The sequence below is a fragment of the Babylonia areolata genome, chromosome 3 (genome assembly GCF_041734735.1).
Source record: "Babylonia areolata isolate BAREFJ2019XMU chromosome 3, ASM4173473v1, whole genome shotgun sequence".
NCBI lineage: Eukaryota > Metazoa > Mollusca > Gastropoda > Neogastropoda > Buccinidae > Babylonia > Babylonia areolata.
In genome coordinates, this window is record NC_134878.1 from 57,828,986 (window position 1) to 57,846,292 (window position 17,307).

Below are 17,307 nucleotides of genomic sequence, written 5' to 3' on the forward strand. Positions count from 1 at the left end.
CACATCACACTATGGTACACACACACACCACTGATACGCACATCACACTATGGTACACACACACACCACTGATACACCCATCACTGTGGTACACACACACCACTGATACACACATCACACTGTGGTACACACACACCACTGATACACCCATCACACTGTGGTACACACACAGCACTGATACACCCATCACACTGTGGTACACAGTAACACACACACACCACTGATACACCCATCACACTGTGGTACACACACACCACTGATACACCCATCACACTGTGGTACACACACACACCACTGATACACCCATCACACTGTGGTACACACACACAGCACTGATACACCCATCACACTGTGGTACACACACACAGCACTGATACAGCCATCACACTGTGGTACACAGTAACACACACACAGCACTGATACACCCATCACACTGTGGTACACACACACACCACTGATACACCCATCACACTGTGGTACACACACACACCACTGATACACCCATCACACTGTGGTACACACACACACCACTGATACACCCATCACACTGTGGTACACACACACCACTGATACACCCATCACACTGTGGTACACACACACACCACTGATACACCCATCACACTGTGGTACACACACACCACTGATACACCCATCACACTGTGGTACACACACACCACTGATACACCCATCACATTGTAGCACACACACACAGCACTAATACACCCATCACATTGTGGTACACACACACACCACTGATACACCCATCACACTGTGGTACACACACACACCACTGATACACCCATCACATTGTGGTACACAGTAACACACACACAGCACTGATACACCCATCACACTATGGTACACACACAGCACTGATACAGCCATCACACTGTGGTACACAGTAACACACACACACCACTGATACACACATCACACTATGGTACACACACACACCACTGATACACACATCACACTATGGTACACACACACACCACTGATACACCCATCACTGTGGTACACACACACCACTGATACACCCATCACACTGTGGTACACAGACACCACTTATACACCCATCACACTGTGGTACACACACAGCACTGATACACCCATCACACTGTGGTACACAGTAACACACACACACCACTGATACACCCATCACATTGTGGTACACACACACCACTGATACACCCATCACACTGTGGTACACACACACCACTGATACACCCATCACACTATGGTACACACACACACCACTGATACACCCATCACACTGTGGTACACACACACAGCACTGATACAGCCATCACACTGTGGTACACAGTAACACACACACAGCACTGATACACCCATCACACTGTGGTACACACACACACCACTGATACACCCATCACACTATGGTACATACACACACCACTGATACACCCACCACACTGTGGTACACAGTAACACACACACAGCACTGATACACCCATCACACTGTGGTACACACACACACCACTGATACACCCATCACACTGTGGTACACACACACACCACTGATACACCCATCACACTGTGGTACACACACAGCACTGATACACCCATCACACTGTGGTACACACACACAGCACTGATACACCCATCACACTATGGTACACACACACCACTGTGCAGACAGAGGGACCACCACCACCTGTGACCACCTACCTTTTATCCAGCTCCTCGTCATTGGGCTGCAGGTCTGGGTCTGTCTCCTCAGAGTTCTCCATGCACAGGTCGGGGGGCACGTCGTGCATCTGCACACTGGGGGCGCAGGCCAGGTTCTTCAGGTTCTCGTGCGTCGCGATACGGATCGCCTCCAGGTACTGCACACACGCACACACACACACACATATATATATATCTACATCACTTAAACACATACATACACAGACACACATGCACAGACCCATGCACATACACACACACAGACACCACTCACACATACACACAAATATACATCACTTACACACATACAGACACACCCACGCACACAGACATACACACACACACCCATAAGCACTCACACTCACATATATACAGACACACACACATGCCCATGCATGTAACTGCACAGAAACACACACACACACATGCTCACGTATGTAATTGCACACATGCATGCACACACACACACACACACACACACACACAACTGAGAGTTACAGTATCTCACCATTTCTTCTTCAGGTGGAAGAGAGTTTCAGTTTCAAGGAGGTGTTAAAGCATGCAGACTAATTCATACATGCTACACTACAAAAAACACAAAAAAAACACACACACAAAACAAAGAAAGCAAGTGATGTACATACAGCACAGGGATCAGCACATGGCACCATGCATGACAATCAGTCGTGTCCGACTATGACAACCAGAACAGCAGAGGAGGCATCTCCTCTCCAGACCATCTGGGCTAGAATTTGATTATAGTGGACAATGTCTTGCCCAAGTTACATCCCCTCCCTCTCAGCCAAGAGGGTTTGGGGACAGTGGGTGTTGGGTTGGTTCCGGAAGGCCAACTGGCCCTAAAGGCTGCAGCACTAAGAGCCAGTGCAATCTTGTCTTCTGATTTGAGATTCATGGTCCTTGACAAAAGACTACGCTGTAAATGATTTATTATCACAGAGGGAACTGCAAACAGCTACACACACATACGTTAGCACTTCACACTGACCTGTTTAGTGTTGAGGTTCTCCTGCTTTGTGCTGATGTCTGGGTGCAGAGAGAAGTCAGGGGCAAAGTACGCCAGGTAATCTGAGACACACAGTCACACACACAATATGAAGGATTTGCCAGGTAATCTGAGACACACAGTCACACACACCTGAAGGATTTGCCAGGTAATCTGAGACACACAGTCACACACACAATATGAAGGATTTGCCAGGTAATCTGAGACACACGCAGTCACACACACAATATGAAGGATTTGCCAGGTAATCTGAGACACACAGTCACACGCACCTGAAGGATTTGCCAGGTAATCTGAGACACGCAGTCACACACACAATATGAAGGATTTGCCAGGTAATCTGAGACACGCAGTCACACACACAATATGAAGGATTTGCCAGGTAATCTGAGACACGCAGTCACACACACAATATGAAGGATTTGCCAGGTAATCTGAGACACACAGTCACACACACAATATGAAGGATTTGCCAGGTAATCTGAGACACACAGTCACACACACAATATGAAGGATTTGCCAGGTAATCTGAGACACACAGTCACACACGCTTGAAGATTTTGCCAGATATTGAGACACGCAGTCACACACACAACATGAAGGATTTGCCAAGTAATCCGAGATACACAGTCACACACACCTGAACACGGCTGAAGGTTTTGCCAGATACTGAGACACACAGTCACACACACAACATGAAGGTTTTGCCAGGTAATCTGAGATACAGTCACACACACTTGCACAGTCCCCATGATAAATCATTCCATGTTCAGTCACACACTCTTTCTTCTCGACGCACAAAAAAGATGAAACAAAAAAAATATCTTTATTTTCAGTGAGGTGGGATGATTCATTCTCCCCCTAACCCTCCTCCACACCTCCTATAAGCATGCAGTCTGTTTCCATGCCAACATCTCTATCATTCTCGTCTTAACTCAGTCAAAATTCACTCCAGTCCAAAGGTCCCAAAAGCGTGTGTGTATGCGTGTGTGTCCAGTGAACAACCAATCTTCTTATTATTATCACTAAAAGCCTACATTTCCCTAAGCAATAACACTCAAATATAAAGATCAATACTCTTACAAAATGTCTGCAATCACCAGTATGTGTGGCGGGACATTAAACAAAATTCATCATCAACCCTGGACAGCATGCACAAGACACAGAGACAAGAGACACACACAGTGGGGTCCTCTTCTTCTTCTATAGTGGGCTGCAACTCCCACATTCACTCATACGTACATGAGTGGGCTTTTATGTGTATGACCATTTTTAACCCTGCCATGTAGGCAACCATACTCCATTTTCAGAGGTGTGCATGCTGGGTATGTTCTTGTTTCCATAACCCACCGAACGCTGACATGGATTACAGGATCTTTAACGTGCGTATTTGATCTTCTGCTTGGAAGATCGGAAAAATCTCAACCCTTTACCCACCAGGCGCCGTTACTGAGATTCGAACCCGGGACCCTCAGATTGAAAGTCCAATGCTTTAACCACTCGGCTATTGCACCCATCACAGCGAGGTCAGACCCAGGCCCCAGGAAGGAGAGAGAGCACAGACACACTCACCATTGTAAGGCATCTCGTTGCTGATCTGTTCGTCCAGCAGGATGGCCGTCTCATAGGTCCAGCACCGCGCCACATTCTTCTTGGTGTACCCCCCTCCCCCCAGCACCAGCATGGGCAGGCCGTAGTCCTTGACCACCTTCACACACTCCCTGTGTACACACACACACACACACACACACAGAGAAACACACACACACACACACACAGGTACACACACACACACACACACACACACACACACACACACACAAAGTGACCAGGTTAGGAAATATGTTTTTAACATCTCATCACACATGCTTAAGATTGTAGACATCAAGTATCAGTTTTAATTTTCACAACTGATGTTATTCAAAAATAAATAATAAGGCTGAAGAGGAGGGGAAGGTTGTATGATGAGTTGGGAGAAACACGACAGATGACTGGTGGAATCAATGATGAAAACTTGAAATGATAAGAAGTGCAATCAAAGAACGCTGCTTACTGGACACTGTAAAAAAAAAGGAAGTTATCTTGAATCATAATTCACACAAACAGGAAGTTTCCATCACTTCACTGGCATTTCACAGAACATCATCACTATAACAACAAAATACAAACAAGACCTGTGCATGAAGACTGCAGCCAGTTGTACAGGTGGATCCACCATAACAATACAGTCACTATCCACACAATATGCATATCACAAGTTCTCATATTGATATGCAATGTGTCCAAAATTCTACTGTATCTGTGTTTCTGTATGATTTTCAATTTACGTTTCTCACCTTTTTATGTACTATCTCCCCCAATATTCCTTGTGACCCTGGTACACTTGGTAATAAAGACATTCTATTCTAAGTTTATGTCAAAAGAAGATGTCCGCTCTTTCAGTCACTTTTTATTTACCTATGTTCCCAGACACAAACAAAACTAACATCACCCTCCCATCCCAAAAACGGAACCAACCATCACTCCACAGATAACCATGGCTCCCCAACAGTTTCAAGGTGATGTTAAAGTGTGCAGATGATCCATATATCCTAAACCACATCTGCTTTATAATTCTTCTTCTTTTTTTTGGGGGGGGGGTGGGGGTGGGGTGGGGGGGGTGAGGGTTTCGGGGGGGGATTAAAGGAGCAGATGCTTGACTGATGCACTGATGCATAAAGCCTTCTTCTTCTTCTTCTTCTGTGTTTGTGGGCTTCAACTCCCACGTTCACTCATATATACGCGAGTGGGCTTTTACGTGTATGACCGTTTTTACCCCGCCATGTAGACAGCCATACTCCGTTTTCGGGGGTGTGCATGCTGGGTATGTTCTTGTTCCCATAACCCACCGAACCCTGACATGGATTACAGGATCTTTAACGTGCGTATTTGATCTTCTGCTTGCATATACACACGAAGGGGGTTAAGGCACTGGCAGGTCTGCACATATGCTGACCTGGGAGATCGTAAAAATCTCCACCCTTTACCCACCAGGCGCCGTCACGGTGATTCGAACCCGAGACCCTCAGATCGAAAGTCCAACGCTTTAACCGTTCAGCTATGGCGCCCGCCTGCGTAAAGCCAATGCACTGATCAGGGCCTTGAGATCCTTGACAACCTGTCAGTCCCCACAAACTAATCACATCACATGGTGTTTGACACAACAGACATGTTATCAATGCCATATATTAATGTTAGATTAACATGGGCCTCAGACTGCATCATCTATTATCACACCATGAAACACCTGTCACTCACCCGTGACCTTTGACACTGAGGTTGAAACAGCCCAGTCGGTCACTGCCCAGCGAATCTGCTCCACACTGCACACACACACACACACACACACACACACAAACACACACCATTAATAGTTGCTTAAAAGTAGATCTAAAGCAATTACGTCATTTAATTGTGGCTGGAAGGAGAAGGAATAATAATCAATCAATTTAGGAGAAGGAATAATCAATCAATTTATCAGTCAATAGAAAGTTGGGTGCATGGATATATATATATATATATATATATATATATATATATATATATATATATATATATATATTTACCTGAAGGACAACACAGGTGGGCTGGTGGTAAAATAATATATTTGATGCTGGGTAATAAACAAAGGGGGTATATCTACCTGAAGGACAACACAGGTGGGCTGGTGGTAAAATAATATATTTGATGTTGGGTAATAAACAAAGGGGGTATATCTACCTGAAGGACAACACAGGTGGGCTGGTGGTAAAATAATATATTTGATGTTGGGTAATAAACAAAGGGGGTATATCTACCTGAAGGACAACACAGGTGGGCTGGTGGTAAAATAATATATTTGATGTTGGGTAATAAACAAAGGGGGTATATCTACCTGAAGGACAACACAGGTGGGCTGGTGGTAAAATAATATATTTGATGTTGGGAAATAAACAAAGGGGGTAAATCTACCTGAAGGACAACACAGGTGGGCTGGTAAAACTCCATCACACTGTTGATCACTGGCTTGAAAACACTCATGTAGGCTGCAACACAGGAACACTTTATTCAATTGTGATTTTTTTTTTTTTTTTTTTTTTTTTTTTTTTTCAAAAAAGTGCAGATACATTAATCACAGAAAAGTATTGGACATGTAGGACACCAAGTCAGTGATGAGCCCTGAAGACATACAGAGGGTTCCACAGCAACAATGGCGTCTGTATGATGATGATGATGGTGTTAATAATAATAATAATTATATAAAAAAATTAATAAAAAATGATAACAACTTTATAGTTAGACAAAAGAGAGAGACAGACAGAAAACTTTATGTTTCACACATAATTATATACATGTGCTGACCTACAACTGTGCAGCCATGTACATGTGTGCATATGTCTACAGACACATGCAAATATACATACATGCTTAAAAATTATATTTGCTCTTCTTATCACTCTTCTACCTGGTGCACAACTCTACCTCTTTAGTTTAGGGGCCTTGAGTACCAACAAAAAACAAGTCAGGGAAAAACTGATTTCTTCTTCTTCTTCTTCTGCGTTCACTCGTATGCACATGAGTGGGCTTTTACATGTATGACCGTTTTTACCCCGCCATGTAGGCAGCCATACTCCGTTTTCGGGGGTGTGCATGCTGGGTATGTTCTTGTTTCCATAACCCACCGAACGCTGACATGGATTACAGGATCTTTAACGTGCGTATTTGATCTTCTGCTTGTATATACACACGAAGGGGGTTCAGGCACTAGCAGGTCTGCACATATGTTGACCTGGGAGATCATAAAAATCTCCACCCTTCACCCACCAGGCGCCGTCACCGTGATTCAAACCCGGGACCCTCAGACTGACAGTCCAACACTTTAACCACTCGGCTATTGCGCCCGTCACCTGATTTCAAAATATTGTAAACAAACAGCACGATAATCAAAGACTCATAATGTCAGACATGTGCTCAGTGGATGTTACAGAAAAAGTACTGAAACACATGCAAGAAATGTTTTTATCAATTCTCTGAACCACAGGAGGCCAGGGGTTCAGCCAGCAGTAGTCTGACCACTGCTGCTTCACATCAACACACGAACAACTTGAGGGGACTACAGCACCGAACCAAAGGGGGGGACACTTACACTCATCGTCAATGCCTTCCTTCAGGGGAACATTGACTGAGTAATGTCGCCCGCTGTCCGCTCCTATCTCATACATGTCACCTGCACACACACAAACACACACAACCTGTCACTGCACACAACATGGCAACTGTTCACACACACACACACACACACTCACACACACCCTGTCACTGCACACAACATGTGGACACACACACACACACACACACACAACCTGTCACAGCACACAACCTGTCACCTGTTAACACATGCACACAGGCAGAGACACACACAGACACACCCCTGTCACTGCCCATGGAATTTGTTGACAAATATGCATGCACACACACTGAAAAACATAATTATCAAGTAGTACACATCTGTACATACTCACAACATCACACACATTTATTTATTTATTTATTTGTTGAGACATCTTGCTATAGCGCATATTCTTGAAGCTCTGTGCGCTTTATGTCTGCAACACACGCAAACATGTGAAAGACTCCTTCAATAAAGATTCTGTGCCTTGCAATTATCGTCCTCTTCTCCTGTGTGCCAGAGCGGAGGACAGAGTGAAACAAAGAGAGCGAGAGACAGATGAAGACAGAAAGACAGTAAGGCAGACAGAGGGAGTGTGTTTGAAGAGAAGAAGGTACCTGTGCCAGGGAAGAAGAAGTTGCCATATTTATGGAAGGAGACGGTCATGACGCGGTCAGTCAAGTAAAAGGCTTCCTGCACTCCGTCCCCATGGTGAATGTCAATGTCTATGTACAGCACACGTTGATGGTATCTGAAAGACACAAGAGTCTTCTTCACATTCACACATACACAGTCGTGGACATTTTACACACATTGCCAGTATTTTCTCCCCATCCTCTAGTCCTTAAAAAAATCCACTTTGATAGGATAACAAATACATCTGCAGGCAGAAAAATAGGAGATTTAAAAAAAAAGGGTCACACTGCACTGTAGTGACACGCTCTCCCTGTGGAGAGCAGCCTAAATTTCACACAATGAAATCTGCTGTGGCAAAAAGTAATACAATACAATAATACAATACACTTTTTTTCATGTTTGTGTGAGAAATCTTGTGCATGAAAGACTTTGAAGGGGTGATGCAATCATCACAGACAAAGCAACCTGTGGAAAGGTGTGGTATGCACACATGACAGACAGGGGATGTTCATGATAGGTGGTTTAAATGCTGCTAACAGTAAGCTGGTGGACTCTTCTTTGGTGGACTCTTAATCCTTGGTGGAAGTGAGTGACACTCAGTGAAGACATATGCACAGACGATTTGGTGGCAAGTATAAGAATTGTGATTGTGATATTCCATTTCTCTTTCAAAGTCTTTTGCACACATAGGAGGATTTATATCATTATGATTTAATCATCCATACAATATGCTGTGGAAATAGTATAAAAAATAGTATTTTTTAACATGGACAATGAAGTACTTGAATTCTGAAATGTAACAGTAACAGGCAAGGCTAGCTTTGGACAGATGTAGCATGCAGATATGGAGGGCAGGGGAGGGGTGGGGAGGATGGATTAAACAGTGACAGGTGAAGCAAGCTTTCGACAGGTGGAGTATGGAGCTCTCTCTTCCTTCCTCAGTCCCCCCCTCCCTCCTCTCCCGTCCACCTCAACTGTCCCCTTTTCAGTTGAAAGTTCTTCCCCCATCACTGATTTCCAGAAATGATGATTTCTAAGTAAAAATAATAATCATGATGACAGAAATAATAATAATAATAACAATGATAATAATAATAATATCATTCATTTTCAGTCTAACATCATTATCTTAGATGTACAGACCATAAATAAATAAACGAATGAAGTATGCAGACACAAAGAAAAGTAATGCAGAACAAAGGTAGGACTCACTTTAAAAGTTCCAGAATGGCAATGACGATGTCATTCACGTAGCAAAACCCTGAGGCCTGTCAACCAGATAAAACCGTCTTCACCTCAACGATGCCAACATACAGTCACATAGTGCTCTGTTATACTGGTACACAACTATCAGTATCACACACACAGTGATATGGAGTTGCTAACAATGGCATTACAATGTCAGCTACATACAATATACACTGATGTGTTGCTGGTAAAAATGGTAAAGACTAAAAACATCCGCATTAAAACACCAAACACATGCCATTCCTAACAACGACAAAGAATAACAATGCCATTATCAGCACTGTAATATCAACTACACCGATATGGTGTTCCTAACAATGGCATTACAATATCAACTTAACATACTATTAAAGTACTGCAATTACAAAATCTTTATTTACTAACATGTTACTGGTAGTAAAGACAAAACACATCAGCATCAAAATATCAAACACAAGACATGTTCCCCACATTAACAAAGACTAAACGTATCATCATTACATCAACCAACAAACACAATGCCCCTGACAATCATGAACATCACTGATCATCACCCCTCCTGGGGCCCAGGCCATGAGCAACAGTCCACCTGTCTTCTCTCTTGGGACACCTCTTTCATCTGCTTCATGTCAGTCACTAACTAGTCAATCTGTCACAGCCAAAAATACAACAAACCAAACCGAAACAAGCAAACCCAAAACAAACAAATGAACCATGTGACCTCACCTCATACTTTTTGGCATGGTGCAGTCCCCCTGACCAGTTAATGGCAATGTCACAGTGCTGAAAAACAAGAAACAAAACATCTGACTGGTTCAGCCACCGCTCCCTTTACAGCCGCACAACAAACAGCAGCATAATAAACCAGCCGACTGGTTCGTGGTTCAACTTTCACTCACAAATCAAACCAGCTGATTGGTTCATAGTTCAACTTCCACTCACAAATCAAACCATCTTAATGGTTCATGGTTCAACTTTCACTCACATATCAAACCATCTGATTGGTTCATAGTTCAACTTTCACTCACATATCAAACCATCTGACTGGTTCAAATAACAGTTCACCCTGTTGTCACAAAACACAGACTAAGTACTCCCTTTTCTCTCATAAGAAAAAGTCATATCTCTTCACATGCTTTCTCCTAAGTGCTCACTTTCCTCTGCAGTCACTTTACTACTCTTTCTCACATAAAAAAGGCATGGCATACCAATCATTCAAGCAGAAAACAGACAGCACTTGTTAACATTTTGCAATGACAGATACATATTCTTACACAGGAATACAGGAACCTGGCTCTTACTGGACATTATTAGAAACAATATATATCCTGTCTTGAAAATATACAGGTCTTGGAGTGTAAAGAAGAAAAACAAAACAGACTAAGAAAAATTGTCTGCTTATTCAATGGAACTATAGTCTGAAACATGTGCAGTGAAATAAAATGGAACTAGAGAATGAAACATGTACAGCGAAATAAGAATTAAGAACTAAATGCAATGTTGGCATAGACAGCTCACTTACCCCATTATTCAGCTTAACAGCACCCTCCAGGGAAGCCCCCGTGTACAGGGAACAGAAGTCAAACATGCCATCAAACACCGGGCTGTCAACACATGTCAACAAATACAGGTCAAATATATCATCAAACACCGGGCTGTCAACACATGTCAACAAATACAGGTCAAATATATCATCAAACACCAGGCTGTCAACACATGTCAACAAATACAGATCAAATATACCATCAAACACCGGGCTGTCAACACATGTCAACAAATACAGGTCAAATATATCATCAAACACCAGGCTGTCAACACATGTCAATAAATACAGGTCAAATATACCATCAAACATCAGGCTGTCAACACATGTCAACAAATACAGGTCAAATATACCATCAAACACCGGGCTGTCAACACATGTCAACAAATACAGGTCAAATATATCATCAAACACCGGGCTGTCAACACATGTCAACAAATACAGGTCAAATATATCATCAAACATCGGGCTGTCAACACACATAAACAAATACATGTCAAATATATCATCAAACATCAGGCTGTCAACACAAGTAAAAGGAAATTTTCTATCTAAAATTACGTTTAATTAACATATTTACCGTGACCCAACTAGTGCAGACTCCGGCAGGGGTCTGGCATTCCTGCCTGTGCAAACTACTATCCGCCTATGCGGAGAAAACGAAACTACGGCCGATAACCTCCCGAGGTAACCTCCCCTTTGTCCCGCTGGCTAGCGCCCTCTTTTTCCGTTATACATGTCAAATATATCATCAAACACCAGGCTGTCATGATATATATAATACATATTCATAAAATATGACTCAGATACATCATCAAACACCAGGCTGTCATGATATGCAAACATCTGTCTATGAGGTCAAATATATATTATTAAACACAGGACTATTATGACATGTAAGTTTACATAACATGTTTATAAATACATATCAAATATATCACCAAACACCAGGCTGTCATGACAAGTAAATAAATGTATGTTTATACCTGTGTCAAATATATCATCAAACATAAGGCTGACACACAGATCTGTGTCAACCTAAATTAATATGCTGTTAAGTACAATAAAGACAAACTATTTTCATGAATACAATGCTTCATTCTCAAAAGGCCTCAATACATGATGGAGTAACACTATAAACCCAAGATATACTATCAACAGACATTATCGAAGGATATTTCAGGTCTAAGTTTAGGCAGTGAAATATTTTGCTCATGATGATTTTTAAATATCAATAATAATTATATAATATTTACAGAGCATGAACCCATAAAATCATTCAGAGCTCACACAATAAAATCCCACACACAAGCCTCAAGGACAATATCCCAGCAAATGACCACGTCAGAACAATGGAGTTAATCATTGAAACATTCTGTCTTGAGTTTTAAAAGTAGTGTGTGCTCTAATGGTGTCTCTCTGTGTGTGTCTATAATTCTGGAAGGAATAGAATAGAAACAAAACACAAGTGGAGACTGAGTGTGTGCTCCTCCAAGGACACAGGCCTTGCGACTCACCAGTCTTCCCCGACGTTGAAGTGTGTTAGGGACTTGGTGTAGCTCTGCAGGTTGACTGGGGTTACACGCCGCAAAAACTCTATGTACTCTTCTGAATGGAAGCGACACATGTCATGGAATGTGGCTCTGTATGGCTTGTATACCTGCCAAAAGTCAATATACACACATGCATACATGTGCCTTTTACCAGTGCACAGTGGTAAAAGCGTGTCATTCATACTCATAGTTAGTAGTTACTCACACAATGTATAGTGACAAATACAGATATGCTGTAATATACTGTACTGTACACACACACACACACACACACACACATATATATATATATATATATATATATATATATATATATATATATAATAAATTGTTATGTGTCACAATTGAAGTAAGTGGTCTTCTTCTCCCATAACTCATCCTGAAAATTTTCAATGTGGCAAAACATCAAGCAGCACATTGCACCAACCATATAAAGACCTATCTGCTGACATCAGTTAAGAAAAGGAAACTTCATTGAATGATTGATACAGCCATTTCACAAGATCAAATCACCTTTCTAAAACAATTCTCCATGGAACTATTGAGGGAGGGAGACAGAGCGGAAGACAGAAAATAATGAACAGTGAGATGTCACAAAAACCAAGCCATAACTCTACAACTAGTAGTAGTACAAGTATTGATATTAATTATCAACAGAAATAACAGATTATATAACGCTATTACTCACGCAACTGGTGCAAGTCAAAATCTGCAAACCCAACCCGACTGCCTACATTGTACACTGGACATAGATCCATTGGGGAAAAAAAAAAAAAGAAGAAAAAAAAGAAGAAAATTACATGCATCAGTCAATTTACTTATTTAGTGTGAGTGAGTGAGTCAGTCAGTCTCTGTGAGTGAGTGTGCGTGCGTCCGTGTGTGCATGCGTGTGTGTGTGGTGTGTGTGTGTGTGTGTGTGTAAGAAAACTTTGTGTCAGCAAACTTATGCCTCTGTTTGCATGAGTGGGGAGCACGAGCGTGTCAATAAGTGTGTATCAGTATACTACAGATCAATGCAGACATTAATAATACAGCAAAAAGATATAGAACCATTCAATGTTAATTCAAACAACTGCTGACCAGCTCATGGCCTTACTTTCATCTTTTTGTGCAGATCATAATGGAGAACCAAACTGTGGGTCAGTGCAATGCGGTGCGGTTTCATCGGATGACCTTGACCTGCAACAGTTCCAGAAATGACCGTTTTACATGACTGTGGCCATTGGGACACAACAACTTTAAAACACAAAGTTTTGTGATATATCCTGAAAGTGAAATGACGTGGATGGATATAATATAGCTTGGAGGAAATTGCAAAGCATTTTTGTGGATCTATATCATATCGTATTAGAACAAAGTCCCAGGGCACTGAAATTGAATTTGAAGAGGTTAATTATTACAATTTTGTACACATACTTCTACAGTACACACACCTGTGCATGCACACACACAATTTGTGTAAATCATTGTTTAACCATTTCGCTGCCACGAAAAAAAGATTTAAGTGAAATCTATTTGCCAGGATTTTTTCACAAAAAAAAACAGGTATATATTTTCAAAAAAATCTGTGACAGTGCTCTTTGTTACTGGAGAAAGACCCATAATTAAAAGTACATATTTTCTGAAGAGTGAAAGGTAAATGAATAAAGAATACAAAACTGAAAACACATGATTTTTTCCAATTTCATAAATTTTCAATGACATGCTGTATCACTCACTGGTAGTCGTATCTTAGCCAGTCTCTTTATTGCTCCCTTTATTTTCTATCAAATCATCCAATAAAAGTTCACCACTGTCTTCTCCTTAGAATTTACGTATTAATTCTTTCTGAGCATCAGCTAATGAAAGCAATCTTGGTCCATGGCAACTCTTGGTGTCCGACATTTTGCTGAGCGAGCGAGGAGCCGGGCACAAACACTTTGGCAGTAACCCAACTAAAACATTCAAATAAAGTACTGCCTCATGATGTAATGGGTTTTCTACCTATGAATAGAATCTAGGATGATTCCCCTAGCTAAAGATACAAGAGTATTTGTCAACGAACTGAATGAAACCAAGGAAAAGTCAGAATATTTTTATGATGAGTTATCTTGTAATTGTGGCAGCGAAGCATACATGCTTGTGCTGACGAGTTATCTCATCATATAGGCAGCTTAGGGGTTAAGGAAATATTCACAGCATTGTTTTAATTTATCATTTTTTTTCTGAGTATCCCTCCCTTGTACACGCACACACGCACACTCACACACAGAGAACAGGGAACCATAGAATTTCATGTGCCTCTGTGAGTCTGTCTGTACAAGATTGTTATTGAATACTAGAAAATACATCGTGGAACAAAGTCAGATAATTATACCAGGAAAACGGCAAAACTTTAAACCATAGTGTAATTAATGTTCAACAACTGGGAACAATCAATCAGTCAAATACATACAGTAATTCAATAAGATTAAGGCAGATCCATACCTTATCAAACAGGATAAAACTGAATGCTTTTATAACTAAGTTCAGCAAAGATGTCAGATGCATATGTGGAGAACATATATCTAGCAACCATATAATATTCGAATGTCAGAATCTAAAATGTTTTTTGCCAGACTTCACCAAAAGTTCTTTTGAATGTGTTATTAATAATTCCAATATGTTATTTGCTGTTGCAGAAGGTTTGCTGCGTAGTCCAATAGGACATTTGTTATAGTTGTTTGATGCTGGCGTTTATAACGTTTCCATTTTCCCTAGCCTTGTCTCTCCCTATTCACCCTACACACACTTTTACCCCCCACCCCCCTCCCACAACCCCTACCACTAATATCACTTCAAGTGGAAAGACGTTAACCCGGAGAGCGCGATAAGCCACGATCGTGGCTTTCCCGGTAAAGTGCGATGGGCCACGATCGTGGCTCTGTTTACATAAGGTCCGACATCGTACGGCTATGCTCGGCAGCCTTCGTAAAACTGCCTCGTTCTGGTGTTACTGCCTCCCTGCTTGTGTTTGCACAAACTTTGACTGAGTTTATAAGTCCAGATCTTCGTATTTTTTGTAAACAATGAGTGACACTGAAGTTGACAAAGCTCAGGAAATGAGTGACCTTGTCACTAGTGATGATTCATTTGCTGACAGGGATTCTGGTGAAAACGGCTTTGTTATTTTGACACTTGGGCATGCTGGCTTGCTTGTTGTTCATTCAGTTTTGTGCCTCCAGCCACAAAAACTGGGGGTTGGGTGATGGGGGTGGGGAGGGTGGTAAAGTGGGTTAGGCATGGGTCTATTGTGATTTCTTGACCAAATCAAGCTAGAAAACTGGAAATTATTTTGATTTAAAGCATTCTTGCTGCTTTTGAAAGCAACATGAGCTAAAAGAAAACATTTATTTCTGTTTTTGCCTGTGATTGCATAAAGTATTGTAGATGTGCGCGTGCGTGGCGTCGGTGGGTGTGTCTCAAACAAATAATACAGTGCTTATAATTTCATTGTTTCAGTTATATTCATTTCATGATTCTGCAGCCAGAACATTTTCTGCACAGTTTAATGCCAATTTTGAGATTTTGACTCTATAAAAGATGTGAAAATACCTATAAACATTGTGGTTGACGTTTTTGGAAAACAAGTTTGCAAAATTTGTTGTTTATATCCTGTGGAATATCTCCAACTACTTACAAGGTACAGCCTTTTTCTTACTTTTATCTGATTCTTCATTCACTCTACTTTCCAAAAATGTATAGGTTTGCCTATTTATTCTTACTGATAAGCATACAAATGCCCCAAATCAGAGCACAGGTAGCGGAGGCAAACTATCCCTTTGTTTTAAGCATGATTTCTGTAAGTATGTTTTATTATATCCAGCACTTTGAGGGTTAAACTGAAGACGAACGAACACACACAGATACAAGGCAGAGAGACGGACAAGACAGACAGCGAGACAGACAGACAGGGAGACTGACAGAGACACTGAGAGAGAGATCGATAGAGAGAGACAGAGACAGAGAGAGAGAGAGGGAGAGAGAGAGCAGCCGTGAAAGGCATGATGGTCTCAGTATAAAAATTTTAATTCATAACTTGGGAATACATGCAGCCGCACAGTTTCTCATATAAAACATGTATGACGTGGTGGTAATGTCTGTGATTTTCTTAAGGAACATTTCGTGAATTACAAGCATTGCGCAAATAAAAAGCTGACATTGTTGACAAAGGAAAAGGAATGGGTAAAAACGATGCAACAAAGTGGTATGATTTGTTATCAAAAATAAAACTTGCCATAATGAAAATTCCCAACGTCTTCGTCGTAGAAGTACACAACTGATTTGGACGACATAATGCTTTACATTTAATCTGGAAAAAAGATCCTATCCTGAAGAAGTTGGACTCCTCGACTGACAGAGTTCCAGGCACCGGAAGTGGGATAGGTTATTATCGTTTTCTATTATTGAAAAGTGGTAGATCCAGGGA

At 41.5% G+C, this 17,307-nt stretch overlaps 1 protein-coding gene across 1 annotated transcript in view; it reads right to left on the reverse strand.

The window, feature by feature from the left end:
* LOC143280151 (histone deacetylase 3-like) overlaps window positions 1-17,258 on the reverse strand; it is a 22,382-nt gene extending 5,124 nt beyond the window's left edge. The window contains exons 1-13 of the mRNA XM_076584735.1: window positions 17,116-17,258; window positions 13,957-14,039; window positions 12,825-12,967; window positions 11,287-11,368; window positions 10,491-10,547; window positions 9,750-9,805; window positions 8,519-8,652; window positions 7,878-7,958; window positions 6,704-6,777; window positions 6,011-6,075; window positions 4,286-4,434; window positions 2,696-2,775; window positions 1,690-1,847 (exon numbers count right to left, since the gene is read on the reverse strand). Of these exons, the coding sequence (XP_076440850.1) occupies window positions 1,690-1,847; window positions 2,696-2,775; window positions 4,286-4,434; window positions 6,011-6,075; window positions 6,704-6,777; window positions 7,878-7,958; window positions 8,519-8,652; window positions 9,750-9,805; window positions 10,491-10,547; window positions 11,287-11,368; window positions 12,825-12,967; window positions 13,957-14,039; window positions 17,116-17,173 (1,220 nt within the window). The 5' untranslated portion in view covers window positions 17,174-17,258. The remainder of the gene's footprint in view (window positions 1-1,689; window positions 1,848-2,695; window positions 2,776-4,285; window positions 4,435-6,010; window positions 6,076-6,703; window positions 6,778-7,877; window positions 7,959-8,518; window positions 8,653-9,749; window positions 9,806-10,490; window positions 10,548-11,286; window positions 11,369-12,824; window positions 12,968-13,956; window positions 14,040-17,115) is intronic.
* Window positions 17,259-17,307: the final 49 nt, after the last annotated feature.